Source organism: Miscanthus floridulus, chromosome 3 (assembly GCF_019320115.1).
Source record: "Miscanthus floridulus cultivar M001 chromosome 3, ASM1932011v1, whole genome shotgun sequence".
Classification (NCBI taxonomy): domain Eukaryota; kingdom Viridiplantae; phylum Streptophyta; class Magnoliopsida; order Poales; family Poaceae; genus Miscanthus; species Miscanthus floridulus.
In genome coordinates, this window is record NC_089582.1 from 29588557 (window position 1) to 29603131 (window position 14575).

At 43.6% G+C, this 14575-nt stretch overlaps 1 protein-coding gene and 1 pseudogene across 7 annotated transcripts; both read left to right on the top strand.

Moving 5' to 3' along the window:
* The first annotated feature begins 4989 nt into the window (after nt 1-4989).
* On the top strand, nt 4990-11285 carry LOC136545339 (protein Rf1, mitochondrial-like). Of its 7 annotated transcripts, none has more exons than XM_066537365.1 (4): nt 4990-7255; nt 7976-8012; nt 8140-8300; nt 8662-11285. In XM_066537365.1, exon 1 carries the CDS (start codon nt 5195-5197, stop codon nt 7181-7183), a length of 1989 nt encoding a protein of 662 aa, XP_066393462.1. In that variant the 5' UTR covers nt 4990-5194; the 3' UTR covers nt 7184-7255; nt 7976-8012; nt 8140-8300; nt 8662-11285. The 7 variants fall into 7 exon arrangements, with proteins under 7 accessions (XP_066393462.1, XP_066393463.1, XP_066393458.1 ...); XM_066537366.1 differs by having other exon boundaries at nt 8201-8300; XM_066537361.1 differs by having other exon boundaries at nt 4990-8012.
* Nucleotides 11286-11986: 701 nt separating this feature from the next.
* LOC136545341 (protein Rf1, mitochondrial-like) lies at nt 11987-14575 on the top strand (annotated as a pseudogene).

The window sequence follows — 14575 nt, forward strand, 5'->3', positions numbered from 1 at the left end:
CTTGCTTGCCGGCAAGCTAGTCCTCATTGTGGCGATTCACTCACTTAGAGGTTCACACGCTAATTGGCATCACATGCCAAACCCTCAATGGGATGCTGCACAACCAACACAAGATGAGGATCACATAAGCCACGAGCAATTTACTAGAGTACCTTTTGGCTCTCCGCCAGGGAAAGGTCAAGAACCCCTCACAATCACCACGATCGGAGCTGGAGACAATCACCAACCTCCACTCGACGATCCTCGCTGCTCCAAGCCGTCTAGGTGGAGGCAACCACCAAGAGTAACAAGCGAATCCCGCAGCGAAACACGAATACCAAGTGCCTCTAGATGCAATCACTCAAGCAATGCACTTGGATTCTCTCCCAATCTCACAAAGATGATGAATCAATGATGGAGATGAGTGGGAGGGCTTTGGCTATGCTCACAAGGTTGCTATGTTAATGTAAATGGCCCAAAAGTCTTAGCTAGAGCCGGCCACACGCCTTTAAATAGAGCCCCCAACGAATAGAGCCGTTGGGCTCACAGAGCACCCCACTGCGTATCGACCAAACGCGTAGGTTAGGGCGACCGGACGCACGCCACCCAGCGTTCGGTCACGTGATGCGTGCCACGTGGCCCCTCGGTTTAATCTCATCCACACAATTTCAACGGCTAGATAGCTTCACGCCACGTGATAAGTTGCGACCGGATGCACCCTCGCCTGGGGTCCAGTCACTTCCAGTAAGGTTCTAGAGGCGGAAATTCATGACCGAACGCGTCCGGTCACGCCCGACCAGACTCGCCCAATGTCCGGTCATTCACCCTCTTTTTTGTGCACCGCCACGTCAACAGGATCGGATGCAGAACAGTGTTCAGCTAGAGTCCAGTCACCTGCGTCTGATCTCAGGCCAAGAGTAGCCTGAGCACTCCACTGATTTTTATAAAGGGTAAAGTATAATTTACACCCTCCAACTATCGTCAAAGTATAGATTTCAACCTCGAACTTCAAAACCGGATAACTTTGGCCCTCCAACTCTCGAAAAAGTTCAAATTTCAACCTTCTAGGTGGTTTTGCGTATGAACAGTACTTTTGGTATTTTTAGGAGACGCCGAAATTTTATATTATTTTTTAAGCATCTTAACGTCCTCAAATGAAAAAACTCAAAACTACAAAGTTGTAGATCTCATTGAGAGCTACAACTTTGGTATAAAAAGTATTTTTATTGAACTCCATACAAATAATATATTAGTGCTCTAATGCAGCAAGCGCTAGTTGGCGATTATTATGGTGCTGAAATTTTATATTATTTTTTCGAGCATCTTACTATCCTCAAATGAAAAAACTCAAAACTACAAAGTTGTAAATCTCATCGAGATCTACAATTTACATATAAAATTATCTTCATCCGCCATCGTATTGAAGGGTTTTCTATTTTTTGAAATTAGAGTCTCATCGAGGTCTAAAATTGTTTGTCGCGTGATGAGACTCTAATTTCAAAAAATAGAAAACCATTTAATACGATGGCAGATGAAGATAATTTTTATATGTAAATTGTAGACCTCGATGAGATCTACAACTTTGTAGTTTTGAGTTTTTTTTTATTTGAGGACAGTAAGATGCTCGAAAAAATAATATAAAATTTCAGCACCATAATAATCGCCAACTAGCGCTTGCCGCATTAGAACACTAATATATTATTTGTATGGAGTTAAATGAAAATACTTTTTATACCAAAGTTGTAGCTCTCAATGAGCTCTACAACTTTGTAGTTTTGAGTTTTTTCATTTGAGGACGTTAAGATGCTTAAAAAAATAATATAAAATTTCGGCGCCTCCTAAAAATACCAAAAGTACTGTTCATACGCAAAACCGTCCAGAAGCTTGAAATTTGAACTTTTTTGAGAGTTGGAGGGCCAAAGTTATCCGGTTTTGAAGTTCGAGGTTGAAATCTATACTTTAGCGATAGTTGGAGGGTGTAAATTATACTTTACCCTTTTATAAATGACCGGATGCTGCTCCCCGAGTCCGGTCACCATGTGACCAGTGTTCGGTCACTATTTGACAGTGACTATCACCTCCTTCACTTCACCATCTTCTCCACCCTTGCTCAAATGTGCCAACCACCAAGTGTATCATCTTATGCACGTGTGTTAGCATATTTTCACAAACATTTTCAAGGGTGTTAGCTTTCCACTAGATCCTAAATGCATATGCAATGAGTTAGAGCATCTAGTGGCACTTTGATAACCGCATTTCGATATGAGTTTCACTCTTCTTAATAGTACGGCTATTGATCCTAAATGTGATCACACTCGCTAAGTGTCTCGATCACTAAACCGAAAAGCTCCTATCAATTTCACCTTTGCCTTGAGTTTTTTTGTTTTTTTTCTCTTTCTTCTTTTCCAAGTCCAAGCACTTGATCATCACCATGGCATCACCATCATCATGTCATGATCTTCATTTACTTCACCACTTGGAATGTGCCACCTATCTCATAATCACTTTGATAAACTAGGTTAGCACTTAGGGTTTCATCAATTCACCAAAACCAAACTGGAGCTTTCAAATTTTCCTAGGGTGTTGCATTTATGCAGATTTCATTATTTTAATTGATTGAAAAAGGGATTTCTAAAAAGGTTCGATTAGGCCACAAATAGGGTTTTCTTTTTCCCCCCAAAAAATATTCAATTATGTTTCAAAAGTAGTTCTCAAAATGGATTAAAATATATGTTTCAATATTAAAGTAACGCTTGTTTTGTTCATAAAACCGAGTGCTATAGTTTGTCAGCGCTCTGCCTGCTCCACTCCACGTGAGAAGCCACGTAGCCATGCCAAATAATGCTACTTTGCCTAGCTCCATATAGGAAGCACTCTTCCGGCTATCCCTTTTGCACTACGTGTGGTAGTGAAAAACCCCGTTATTCACTGATTGCCAATCAGAGGCATAGTTTAGCAGCGCGCCTCCCACGCCCCTCTGCATCATTGACAAAGGAGGCGAGGTCGCCACTCGTCCTGAGGCACTTGACCTCGACGGACCCTCGCTCTAGCCTCCATGCCCCTCTCTAACTCGCCTCTCCACCCACACTCCTCTGTGCTGTCCAGCTAGAGCCAATGAGGAAGCACTATCAAATAGTTTTTTCCAGGTGGGAGCGAGCAGAGCCGGAGGCGAGAGAAACAGGAGTTGGAGCCATTGGGAAATGTGGGGAGAGAGAGAGCTACCAAACTGACCCTGCGAATGGTGGTCACGACCGAGAGCTTGGCTTAGCTGTCTGGCTGCATTAACAGAGGGGCCCTGGTGGCTGCTACCACCGTCCCTCAGTGCATTGTCATCGGGAATAAGACATGCTAGCTATAATCACCGAGCAATATATGATATGGTATTGTGCCTACATATGTACTGTGCTTCACCACAGCCAGTGATCTAGGTACCATGTCTTCATCATGATTTCTAATGTGATCTATTGGCTCTATGTACTCTTGGATTTACAACACACTATATACACCTTCAATTATGTTTTTTAATTGCTTATTTGTTGGGAAGGACAGGAGTTCAACGAGGACACAACCAGTGGCGGGCCCAGGAATTTTCTAGAGCCTGGGCGAATATAATATTGATGAATAAGTTCATATAAATATATCGACGACCACTCATATAAATTAGATTGTGCACATGTCAATAATTCAAAAGCTTGTGGTAAGATTTTATTAGTCTTACTAAGATGAAGCAAATATTTTGAACACTAACCTTATACAAGTGAGCCAATTTTTTGTGATAAAATGGTGGCAATTTGTTTCTAGAAAACAAACAGGTCCTATGACACTAAAATTAAGTATACGTTGTACTAAAAAAGAAGTCCAGTATACATTATGTAAGCTCAAAGGTACGCGCTAGCTGTATTTTTTAAGTCTTTTGAGTTTTGAAACCATCGAAGAATGATAATTTTACTAAGTAGTAGAAGTTAAAAGTCAATTATTAACCTGTACTAGTACATCATGATAGCTGAGTTTCTGCTACATATATATCACTTCGTGAGACTTAAGAAGCAGTAATCTGAGTGATTGATTTAGTAGAGCCTACTAACCAAAGGTATAGTATAGAAATGCGGTGCAGCTGTGGTCGCCGAGACAGGCATCCTCACGTCTGTCAAGGAGACAGCCCGGGTAGGCGCCCAGGGTCGCTGGGCCTAGGTCCGCCCATGGACGCAATGGTGTATTTATAGAAGTCGTTGATGTTAGACTTAAACTACTGATGGGTTTAAAAGGTCATGTCTTCTAGGTGGGGTGGCAAGGGTTTGTTTGCTTCTACATATGTTAGGTGTTGTCTTTGTTGTGGGTTACTGTGTGGCTACTTGTCCTTGTTTAAGAGTAGGTTGTTGTGAACATACCTTAGTCGTCGTAATTGCATATTTTCTGTTTTTTTTTGCTATAAACTCTTTTCTGGGTTGTTGTTTGTCTAGTTTGGACCTTCTTTTCTTTTAATACAATTCACTTCTCTTTGGTTGGTTTAAAAACTATTATTATTCTCACTGCATGTGGTTGATTACTATTTTGAACTGATCATAAAAATGAGACGACAAGCTTCATTTGCATGATATGAGCACGGTATCAACATCAACATGAGAGGAATTTGTGGTAATAAATTCAACATTATTCTATAACCTTTTCAAAAAAAAGAAAACATTATTCTATAAAATATTAACAGAAATTAAAGTCAAATATACAATTCATGGTCGACTTCTCTCTCTTTCTTTTCCGGTTCATTTTGACTTTTTAAGTTTGCTGTTGACATTTTAGATCCTCAAATCAGTATTTCCTCGGTTGCCACTCTTCTGTACATAACGCCTCAAATTGTCTGGTGCTCAAATTAATTTTCTATTTTCTTTGAAGAAAAAAACAACTCCAGATTTACTTGGTCAAACGTCGAAGCCCAAAGAAAACATGCCAACCTGGTGGCCCACTCCCAGGCACGTGATCAGTACTCCCCCAAGCACGCGAAGGCAGCCACCAGAGCCCAGCCGCCACCGCGAGTACACCACCGAATCCTCGACGCCGCCGCCGCCGCTTCCAACTAATTTCGATTCGTTCCCCATTCTCACACCAGCACCCCGCCACCGCCGCGCTGTGCGGACCATCCCAAGAGCGAGCTGCATTTGCCACCGAACCGGAGGGGAATTGGAGGCGCGAGGCGTGGATCCAACCGCCAGCGCCGACCATGTCGAGCCGGACGCGCCCGCCTTGGTTGAAGAAGCTGAAGCGGATCATTGGACGGCGCCTCCGCTCGGGATGTCTCACCCCTGAGGCTGCGAGACTACTTTGCGACGAGGTGCTCCCATCGATCCAAAGGCATTCCCCGCCGCCGGCCGTTTCGGCAGCGGTGGACGTGTGGAGGGCCGACCGCCGCCCTTCCTGGGAGCTGGAGCAGTTCATCGGGAAGTGTTACCGATCGGGGGACCTTGGCCCCGAGGACGCACTCGATCTATTCGACGAATTGCTTCCTCAAGCGAGGCCCCGCTCCGTTTATGCCCTCACCCAGCTCCTCACCACCGTCGCTCGCGCCCCGGTCTCCTCCACCGTGTGCGAAGGCCCTGCGCTCGCCGTGTCCCTGTTCAACCGCATGGTCAAGAAGGTGGCTCCAGACATAGCTACCTACACCATCCTCATCAGTTGCTGTTGCGGTGCGGGCTGCTTGAACCTCGGCTTCGCTGCATTGGGCCAAATCTTTAAGACGGGGTTGAGGACAAATGCCATCATCTTCACGCCCCTGCTCAGGACCCTCTGTGCTGAGAAGAGGACGAGTGATGCGGTGAATATTGTGGTCAGGCGGATGCCTGAGCTCGGCTGCACCCCCGATGTCTTCTCCTACACCACACTACTCAAAGGGCTATGTGCTGAGAAGAAATGTGAAGAGGCTGTCGAGCTGATCCACATGATGGCTGAAGATGGAGACAACTGCCCACCTGATGTGGTGTCCTATAACACTGTAATCGATGGCTTCTTTAAAGAGGGTGAGATACGGAAAGCTTACACCCTGTTTCGTGAAATGCTCGATCATGGGATCCCGCCAAATGTTGTGACCTGCAATTCAATCATTGATGGCCTATGCAAGGTTAAAGCAATGGACAAGGCTGAGGAGGTCCTTCGGCAGATGATTGACGAACATATTATGCCTAATTGTACTACATATAACAGTCTGATCCACGGATACCTCTCTTTGGGACAGGGGAAAGAGGCAGTCAGAATTCTCAAAGAAATGTCTAGAGATGGGCAACGGCCAAATGTTGTTACTTACAATATGCTGATAGACTGTCTCTGTAAATCTGGATTGTGCGCAGAAGCTAGAGAGATCTTTAATTCTATGATTCAAAGCGGTGAAAAACCCAATGTTTCCACCTATAGAAGTCTGCTTCATGGGTATGCTACTGAAGGCAATCTTGTTGAAATGAACAATGTCAAAGATCTAATGGTACAAAATGGAATGCAACTTGACCTTCATGTCTTCAACATACAGTTGTATGCATACTGTAAATGTGGAAGGCTAGATGATGCAATCCTTACATTTAACAAAATGCAGCAGCTCGGATTGATGCCAGACATAGTCACCTACAACACGGTGATAGATGGGCTTTGCAAGATAGGCCGGCTGGAGGATGCAATGTCCCAATTTTCTCAGATGATTCATGATGGATTGTCTGCCAATATCATAACATTTAGAATCCTAATTCATGGTTTTTCTATGTACGGCAAATGGGAGAAGGCTGAGGAACTATTTTATGAGATGATGGATAGAGGCATTCCTCCTGATGTCAATGTGTTCAATGCAATGATGGACAAGCTATTCAAAGAAGGAAAGGTTACAGAGGCCCGAAAACTCTTCGATTTGATGCCACGTGCAGGTGTAAAACCTAATGTTGTTTCCTATAATGCAATGATTCATGGGTATTTCTTAGCTGGTGAAGTGGACGAAGTTATGAAGCTCCTAGATGATATGCTCTTGATTGGCTTGAAACCCACTGCTGTTACCTTTAGTACTTTACTTGATGGCATGGTCTCTATGGGATTGAAACCTGATGTTGTTACCTGTAAGACTTTGATTGATAGCTGCTGTGAAGACGGTAGGATAGAGGATGTATTAACTGTGTTCAGAGAAATGTTGAGCATTGCAGATAAGACTGATACTATAACGGAAAATATAATTTCGTGAGTAATATTTCGGATTGGATGAACTGCCATTGGGATGGAACTCAACCTGAAGAAGACCAAAAGAGGGAAACAGGTTCTTAATCTTAACTAGGACGCATTATGTTGTGCTTAATTTTACATGAAGATGATTTGGATGTGTCATCAGTCTGGAGAAGTTACAGTATGGTTTCTTATCTACCCAGTAGTATGTATCTTGTAGGTCTTCTTGTCTTTGTAAATTTTAGTGTTTCGTTGTTGCAAGCTTGATCTTTTGTGAAGTATATGTATGAGGGGATTCCTTGCAATGACGGTCCTTAACCTTTATTTTTCTTAGAACCGTAGCCTTGGTTTGTTTGCTGAAGAAACTGTTCTTTTCACCTTTCTACTCTTGAGGAGTTGAAAACCTGTTCCTTAGTCTTATGATGAAGTCAGCTGATTGTAAAACATGTTTATACCAAGTATACACCTCTTTTCACTGTTTCAATGTGGTATTTCCGCTCAAACCATTAGAAGTTATTACACCAGCAGGAGTGTGTTCATACATTTGAGAAAGCATATCTACAAGGATGCTTACAGCACAAGTTATTACTTCAATTCCAAAGTGATCTTCCTCAGGTTCTAAGAGCTAGTTAAAAGGCTTAAAGTAAGGCATTGAAAGCATACTAACTGCTACAACATGATGACATAACTATGATGGACAAAGTTGTGTGTGCAAATTTTGAAGGAAAACACCCTTCCTCTATTGAATTGGCCATTGTTTAGTTTGTAATGGCTCTCAGGCTAATACTGGTTGTGACTTTTGCATGAACCTCAGGTATGAGCAGCATTAATTGGAAGGGAAGTTATTCGAGGTATGGAAATTTTGGTTCCATTTTTTGAGTTATTCATTAGAAACTTGCATTGTGAATTATATGTAATGAGTAGCAGGCTTTGTTAAACCATTGGAGACACTGATGCGTGTGTATTTTTTTTGTTCAGCTCAAATTGTTATCATTGTCAAGTGGGAGGCATGCATTCTTAATTTGAGTGCTATTTTCAGGAGGTGACTTGGATTTTGCTTTTGAAAGTATTTCAGCCTTCTCAGACAATGGGGAGAATCAAGGGTATATTTTCCTGCTGCAAAGTGTCGAAAACATCAGGTAGGCTGTCTCGTTCCTTACAGGAACTGACGTGCTAGTATTCTGTCCCCTGCTTTTGTTAGAGCTGCACTTACCTTACAACCCTTGCAAAAATACAGATAAAATTTCCCCTTTTTTTAATAATATAAGAATTTGTTCAGTTCTACTCTGGTTTGGTCACTTTCTTTTTTTCTGGAGCTTTTCCTGCATACGAATGTCATTTCAAAGTACCTCCTCATTTCGTTTTGCAAATGATCTACACTGACTTGTTGCCTAGTTTGGTCGCCGGGCGAGCGCTCGCCTTGCCTCGCTTGGCAACAAATCAGAGGTAGATAGCTGTTTGGTTCTCCAGCAACCTTGCCTCATTATCTGTGTTTTCCAGGATTTTCTAGCTGGCCAATTCGGCTCACCTCCGCTGGCAAGGCTAGCCTTGCCCAGCGAAGCGAGGCTAGGTGATGGAGCAAGGCATCTAAATGTCCCAAGTTTCTAAGATTCTAACTAAGGCATCATTTTAGTATTTGACTCTTAACATTGCGAGTCTGTCTCCTAAAAATATTGCTCCTCAAACATTAGAGTCTGACCTGACTTGGATAAAGGACAGTTTATTGGGTCATACTGTAATCCGACAAGGTTCACTCAATGTTAGAGCAGATGATTATCCTGTTAACAGTTTGTTTTGATCTCTCCATTTTTGGATGAATTTCTTTATTCTTTTAATGGCTCAAAGCTTGCTCTTTAGAGCTGAAGTTTCTGATTTGTAAAAAGCAGCTTGCTTCTCTGGAGTGGAAGCTTGATGTACTTAAAGCACAAGCTACCACCATGACCCAGGGAAAGAAGTCCCGGCTCATGTGGGAAACTGCTACTACAAGAGTAATTCACTACCCCCTTATGAAAACGCTGTTTCCGACTCTACCCGCAGCTACGCCCTAGCCCTGCCCAGCCAAGGATTGCCATCGCCGGCACCTCCACTACCCCCTTACCGGCGTCATAACAAAAGTAAATGGTATCTTGATAAGTGCTGGCTGTTGGCAAATAACAGGGTTTACTGGACTGCTTGGTCCACAGGTTATTCATCCTTTTGGTGGTGTTTTCTTATGATGTTGTTTTATGTCAATCCATACCAGTTAAAACTGAAGTTTATGCTTCTTTATGAGCTGTTTGGTTCTTTCTGATAGGAATTCATTCTCGAACTTAACAAAAGAAGAGTTTGCTCTCTGTTCTGACTTTATAACTATTTATGAATGCAATTCTTGGATACTTCCTGCAACCACCCAGGAGTTGTCTTACTTTCATTCAGAAGCTGGCATTCCTGTTTCGCTTAACATTAGAAATGCAAATAATCTTATCTGATTGCATTTGCTTGCATAGACATGCATTATCGTTTGATACTTCCATTTTGACTTGCATATACATGCAAATGGGGGTAATTGTCTAGGGCACACCTTAAATCATTTACAATGGCTGATTATTTGAAATCTCATGTCAATCTTTTGAATGCATAGCATTTTGTTCCTTTCAGATATTGGGGTGTACCTGTCATACTGAGACCCTGCAACCTTATGGGAGCAGTGCCCTAGCTTGTACCAAGGAAGGGAACTAAAATGGTCCTCTAAGAAGTTTGGGGAGGTGTTTTTGCTTTCATAATCTTGCCATTCCTCTTGCAAGTTGGTCTGCAATCTCTCTATCCGCAGCCAGACGAGCATTGATGAATGGAGGTCTAGAGTTGAGGCTTTGGTTGAGGGTCAGGCTCGAAAAGTGCTGAACTCTGTCATCCTTGGTGCACGGATAATTTGGAAACATTGCAGTTGATTCGTGGTCGATGGTGCCTCCCTTATCCTGGCTGCGGCTAGTCTTTCTCTAGGGAGGAGTTGTATTTTTGGGGGCTGACCGGGGCAGGGGCATGTTTTTCCTCCTTGCCCTTGTGCCCACTTGTTAGGGCTTGATGCCCTAGCGTTAGGGCGTAGGCTGTAGGGGTGGAAGGGGGGAGGACGTGGTCTATACTCTCGACGCCGGCGAGGGGCTGTGGCGGCGAGAACGCGGCGGCTGCTGTTGCAGCCCTAGAACTCTCGTGGTGCTACAGTAGCGGCGGCACTGTTCACACGAGCACAGCAGGAGGCGGCTAGGGCTAGGAAATCCCGGCTCCCTTCAGGAAGCCGGAAACAACTTTGTTTCTGCTTAATTCTCCAAAGTAGTCTTACAAAGTATTTATATGTCCTCTACTAATAATAATAGAAATAACCCCCTAATAATTATAGTAATTCCAATAAAAAAGTAAATGCTGATGACTTGGGCCTTCTGGCCTCTTCCTGCGCGGGCGTGGCCTAGCCACTGGAGGGGTTGCGCCTGGTGTACTGGAGGCCCGTCATAACACCGGTAGTGGTCACTAGGATGGCCTTATTCTGTATTTTTGTTCCATTGTATATGTACTGCAGGATTTCTTACCCTCGTTTTATATGTAGCTTTTCCTGCATGTTCGTGAAAGAAAAATCTTTCCATTCCTATATTAGCTGCATTTATGTTTAGGAATATGAATGTACAATTAAAAAACTCATATTTGAACATACATACACAATGGATATTGAAGGCCCTTTTTTCAGAAGGAAAAGGTTCCAGCCTTTTTTACATTGTGAGATGCATACAGCCTTATTTCTTATTACAGGATGCACCTTTTGTTTTTTCCGTTGAACTTAGAGGCTTAAGAATCACAGTGCTTTATATTTTAGGTACTGTAATACAACGCTTCAGTTACTTGGGCTTACTCATGAGTGAATTTGTATTCAAAGATGTGAGAACAGGTTCTAGTCTGGGAAGAAAGGAGAATATGGAGCTCCTTTTAATCAACCGCCTACAATGTGGGGGTCATAAATTTTCGTAAGAGTGAATTTGTGCACAGGGATGTCAATGCTTCGCTAGGTAACTAGGATCGACATGATCTGGTGCGTGTTTAAGCTGGAAAAGTTGCGTTTCAGTCCTCGGAGCATCGACGACCATTGTTGAGCTCTTGGCACTGGGGAATACAATACATGCTATCTTATGATCAGTATATAGTATGATGCCGTTTATGTATATATGTACACAGATGTAAAGGGAAAGTGTTAGTACAACTGGTACCACTCATTCATCATGATTTCAGATGTGACCTCTATTGGCTCTAGGTACTTTCTGATTTATGACCTCCAATATATAATGTTTTTCAAAATACGCATTCGTTGACAAAATATTAATATTGTTGTTAGCACTACATGGGGACACATGATGTGGTCGACTTATATTTTGAATTAAGGATATAAAAAGAAAAAAACAGACGTTACTACGCATTTCACCAAACAAAATATCCAAATCCAAATAAAAAAGCATGATCACCAGAACATGAAAAAACCCAGAAAGTTGAGGACCGCTTAAATATGCCCTAAAATTTCATTGGCAAAATCAGTGTTCCATAAATAAATGAATAATAGTTTTGAAATGTTTTTTTTTTAAGTCAAATGTTACAATTCATGGTTGACTGCCCTATCCTTTTCTTCTCCTTCCCGGTTCAATTTGAGTTTCTTTTTGAAATGTTTGAGCCCCTTTCGGTATTTCCTCGACTACCTCAAGTTGTTTGCCGCTCAAATAACTAATTCTCTTTCTGTGAAAAAAAAGATCTCCAAATTTGCTTGGTCAAAGCCCAAACATAGCAGCATGCCTCGGAGAGCCGGAGAGCACTGTAGTCGTTGTTTACCCGTGGGCCCCTGTACCAAGCACTGCACATGCAGTTTTCACCGATCCGTTCCCCGCTCTCAAACCACCGCGGCCGTGCCTTGCGCACCATCCCCGCCGAACCAGAGGCGCGCCGGCGCCGACGCCGACCATGTCGAGCGGGGCTCGACCCCCTTGGCTGAAGAAGCTAAAGCGAATCATCGGACGGCGCCTCCGCTCGGGAAGCCTCAGCACCGAGGCCACGCGCCAACTCTGCGACGAGGTGCTCCCATCGATCCAAAGGCATTCCCCGCCGCCGGCCGTTTCGACAGCGGTGGACGTGTGGAGGGCCGACGGCCGCCCTTCCTGGGAGCTGGAGCAGTTCATCGGGAAGTGTTACCGATTTGGGGATGTCGGCCCCGAGGACGCACTCGATCTATTCGACGAATTGCTTCCTCAAGCGAGGCCCGGCTCCGTTTATGCCCTCACCCAACTCCTCACCGTCGTCGCTCGCGCCTCGGTCTCCTCCACCGTGCGCGACGGCCCTGTGCTCGCCGTTTCCCTGTTCAATCACATGGCCTGACCGGGCGGCAAGAAGGTGGCTCCAGATGCTGCTACCTACACCATCCTCATCAGCTGCTGTTGCCAAGCGGGTTGCTTGAACCTTGGCTTCGCTGCATTGGGCCAAATCATTAAGACGGGGCTGTCATCTTCACGCCCCTGCTCAGGACCCTCTGTGCTGAGAAGAGGACGAGTGATGCAGTGAATATTGTGGTCAGGCGGATGCCTGAGCTCGGCTGCACCCCCGATGTCTTCTCCTACACCACACTACTCAAAGGGCTATGTGCTGAGAAGAAATGTGAAGAGGCTGTCGAGCTGATCCACATGATGGCTGAGGATGACAACTGCCCACCTAATGCAGTGTCCTATACCACTGTAATCAATGGCTTCTTTAAAGAGGGTGAGATACGGAAAGCTTACACCCTGTTTCGTGAAATGCTTGATCATGGGATCCCGCCAAATGTTGTGACCTGCAATTCAATCATTGATGGCCTATGCAAGGTTAAAGCAATGGACAAGGCTGAGGAGGTCCTTCGGCAGATGATTGACGAACATATTATGCCTAATTGTACTACATATAACAGTATTCTCCATGGATACCTCTCTTTGGGACAGTGGAAAGAGGCAGTTAGAATTCTCAAAGAAATGTTCAGAGATGGGCAACGACCAAATGTTGTTACATACAATATGTTGATAGACTGTCTTTGTAAATCTGGACAGCACGCAGAAGCTAGAGAAATATTTAATTCTATGATTCAAAGTGGTGAAAACCCCAATGTCGCCACCTATAGAAGTCTGCTTCATGGGTATGCTACCAAAGGAGATCTTGTTGAAATGAATAATCTTTTAGATTTGATGGTACAAAATGGAATGCAACCTGATCATCATACCTTCAACATACAGATCCATGCATACTGTAAATGCGGAAGGTTAGATGAGGCAATGCTTACTTTTAACAAAATGCGGCAGCAAGGATTGACACCAGACATAGTCAGCTATGGGACGATAATAGATGGTCTTTGCAGGATAGGCCGGCTGGACAATGCAATATCACATTTCTGCCAGATGACTGATGATGGATTGTCTCCCAACATCATAATATATAGTACTCTAATTCATGGTTTTTCTATGCACGGCAAATGGGAGAAGGCTGAGGAACTATTTTATGAGATGATGGATAGAGGCATTCCTCCTGATGTCATTGTGTTCAATGCAATGATAGACAAGCTATTCAAAGAAGGAAAGGTTACAGAGGCCCAAAAACTCTTTGATTTGATGCCGTGTGCAGGTGTAAAACCTGATGTTGTTTCCTATAATACTATGATTCATGGGTATTTCTTAGCTGGTGAAGTGGACAAAGTGATGAAGCTCCTTGATGATATGCTCTTGATTGGCCTGAAGCCCAATGCTTTTACCTTTAATACCCTAATTGATGGCATGATCTCTATGGGCTTGAAATCCGATGTTCCTACCTATAACACTTTGACTGATAGCTACTGTGAAGCCGGTAGTATGGAGGATGCATTAACTCTTTTCAGAGAAATGTTGAGCAAGGCAGATAAGACTGACACTATCACAGAAAATATAATATTGTGAGTGTCATTTCAGAAATGAAGGACTGCCATTGGGATGGAACTCAAATTGCAGATGACCAAAAGGGGTAAATAGAGAACGGAATCTCAACCTTAACTAGGATGTGTTATGTTGTGTTTAATTGCTATGTTACACGGATACGTCCCCCGTATCTCGTATCCGATACGTATCGGATACGGATACGTGTCCGATACGCCCAGGATGCGTATCCTCGGAGTATCCGCTTTTTTATTATTTTCGTGCAAATTGGATACGCCATCCGACACGTATCTAACTTGCCGAGCGTGCTGAAGATTTGGTCTTTGTGCACTCAAATCTGAGGCATCTGTCCAGAAGAACTGATGCATACAAGACAGGAGAGACAAGGATGTGGGATGTAGGAGGGGATTCTTTTGATTCACTTGGTGGTATTGGCATTCTTGAAGTGGTTGATCTGTCCCTTGATGAACCTGAATTGCAAGCTG

What these genes read in the sequence shown, in the direction of transcription:
- LOC136545339 (XM_066537361.1), top strand. Translation starts at nt 5,195, where the DNA reads ATGTCGAGCCGGACGCGCCCGCCTTGGTTGAAGAAGCTGAAGCGGATC.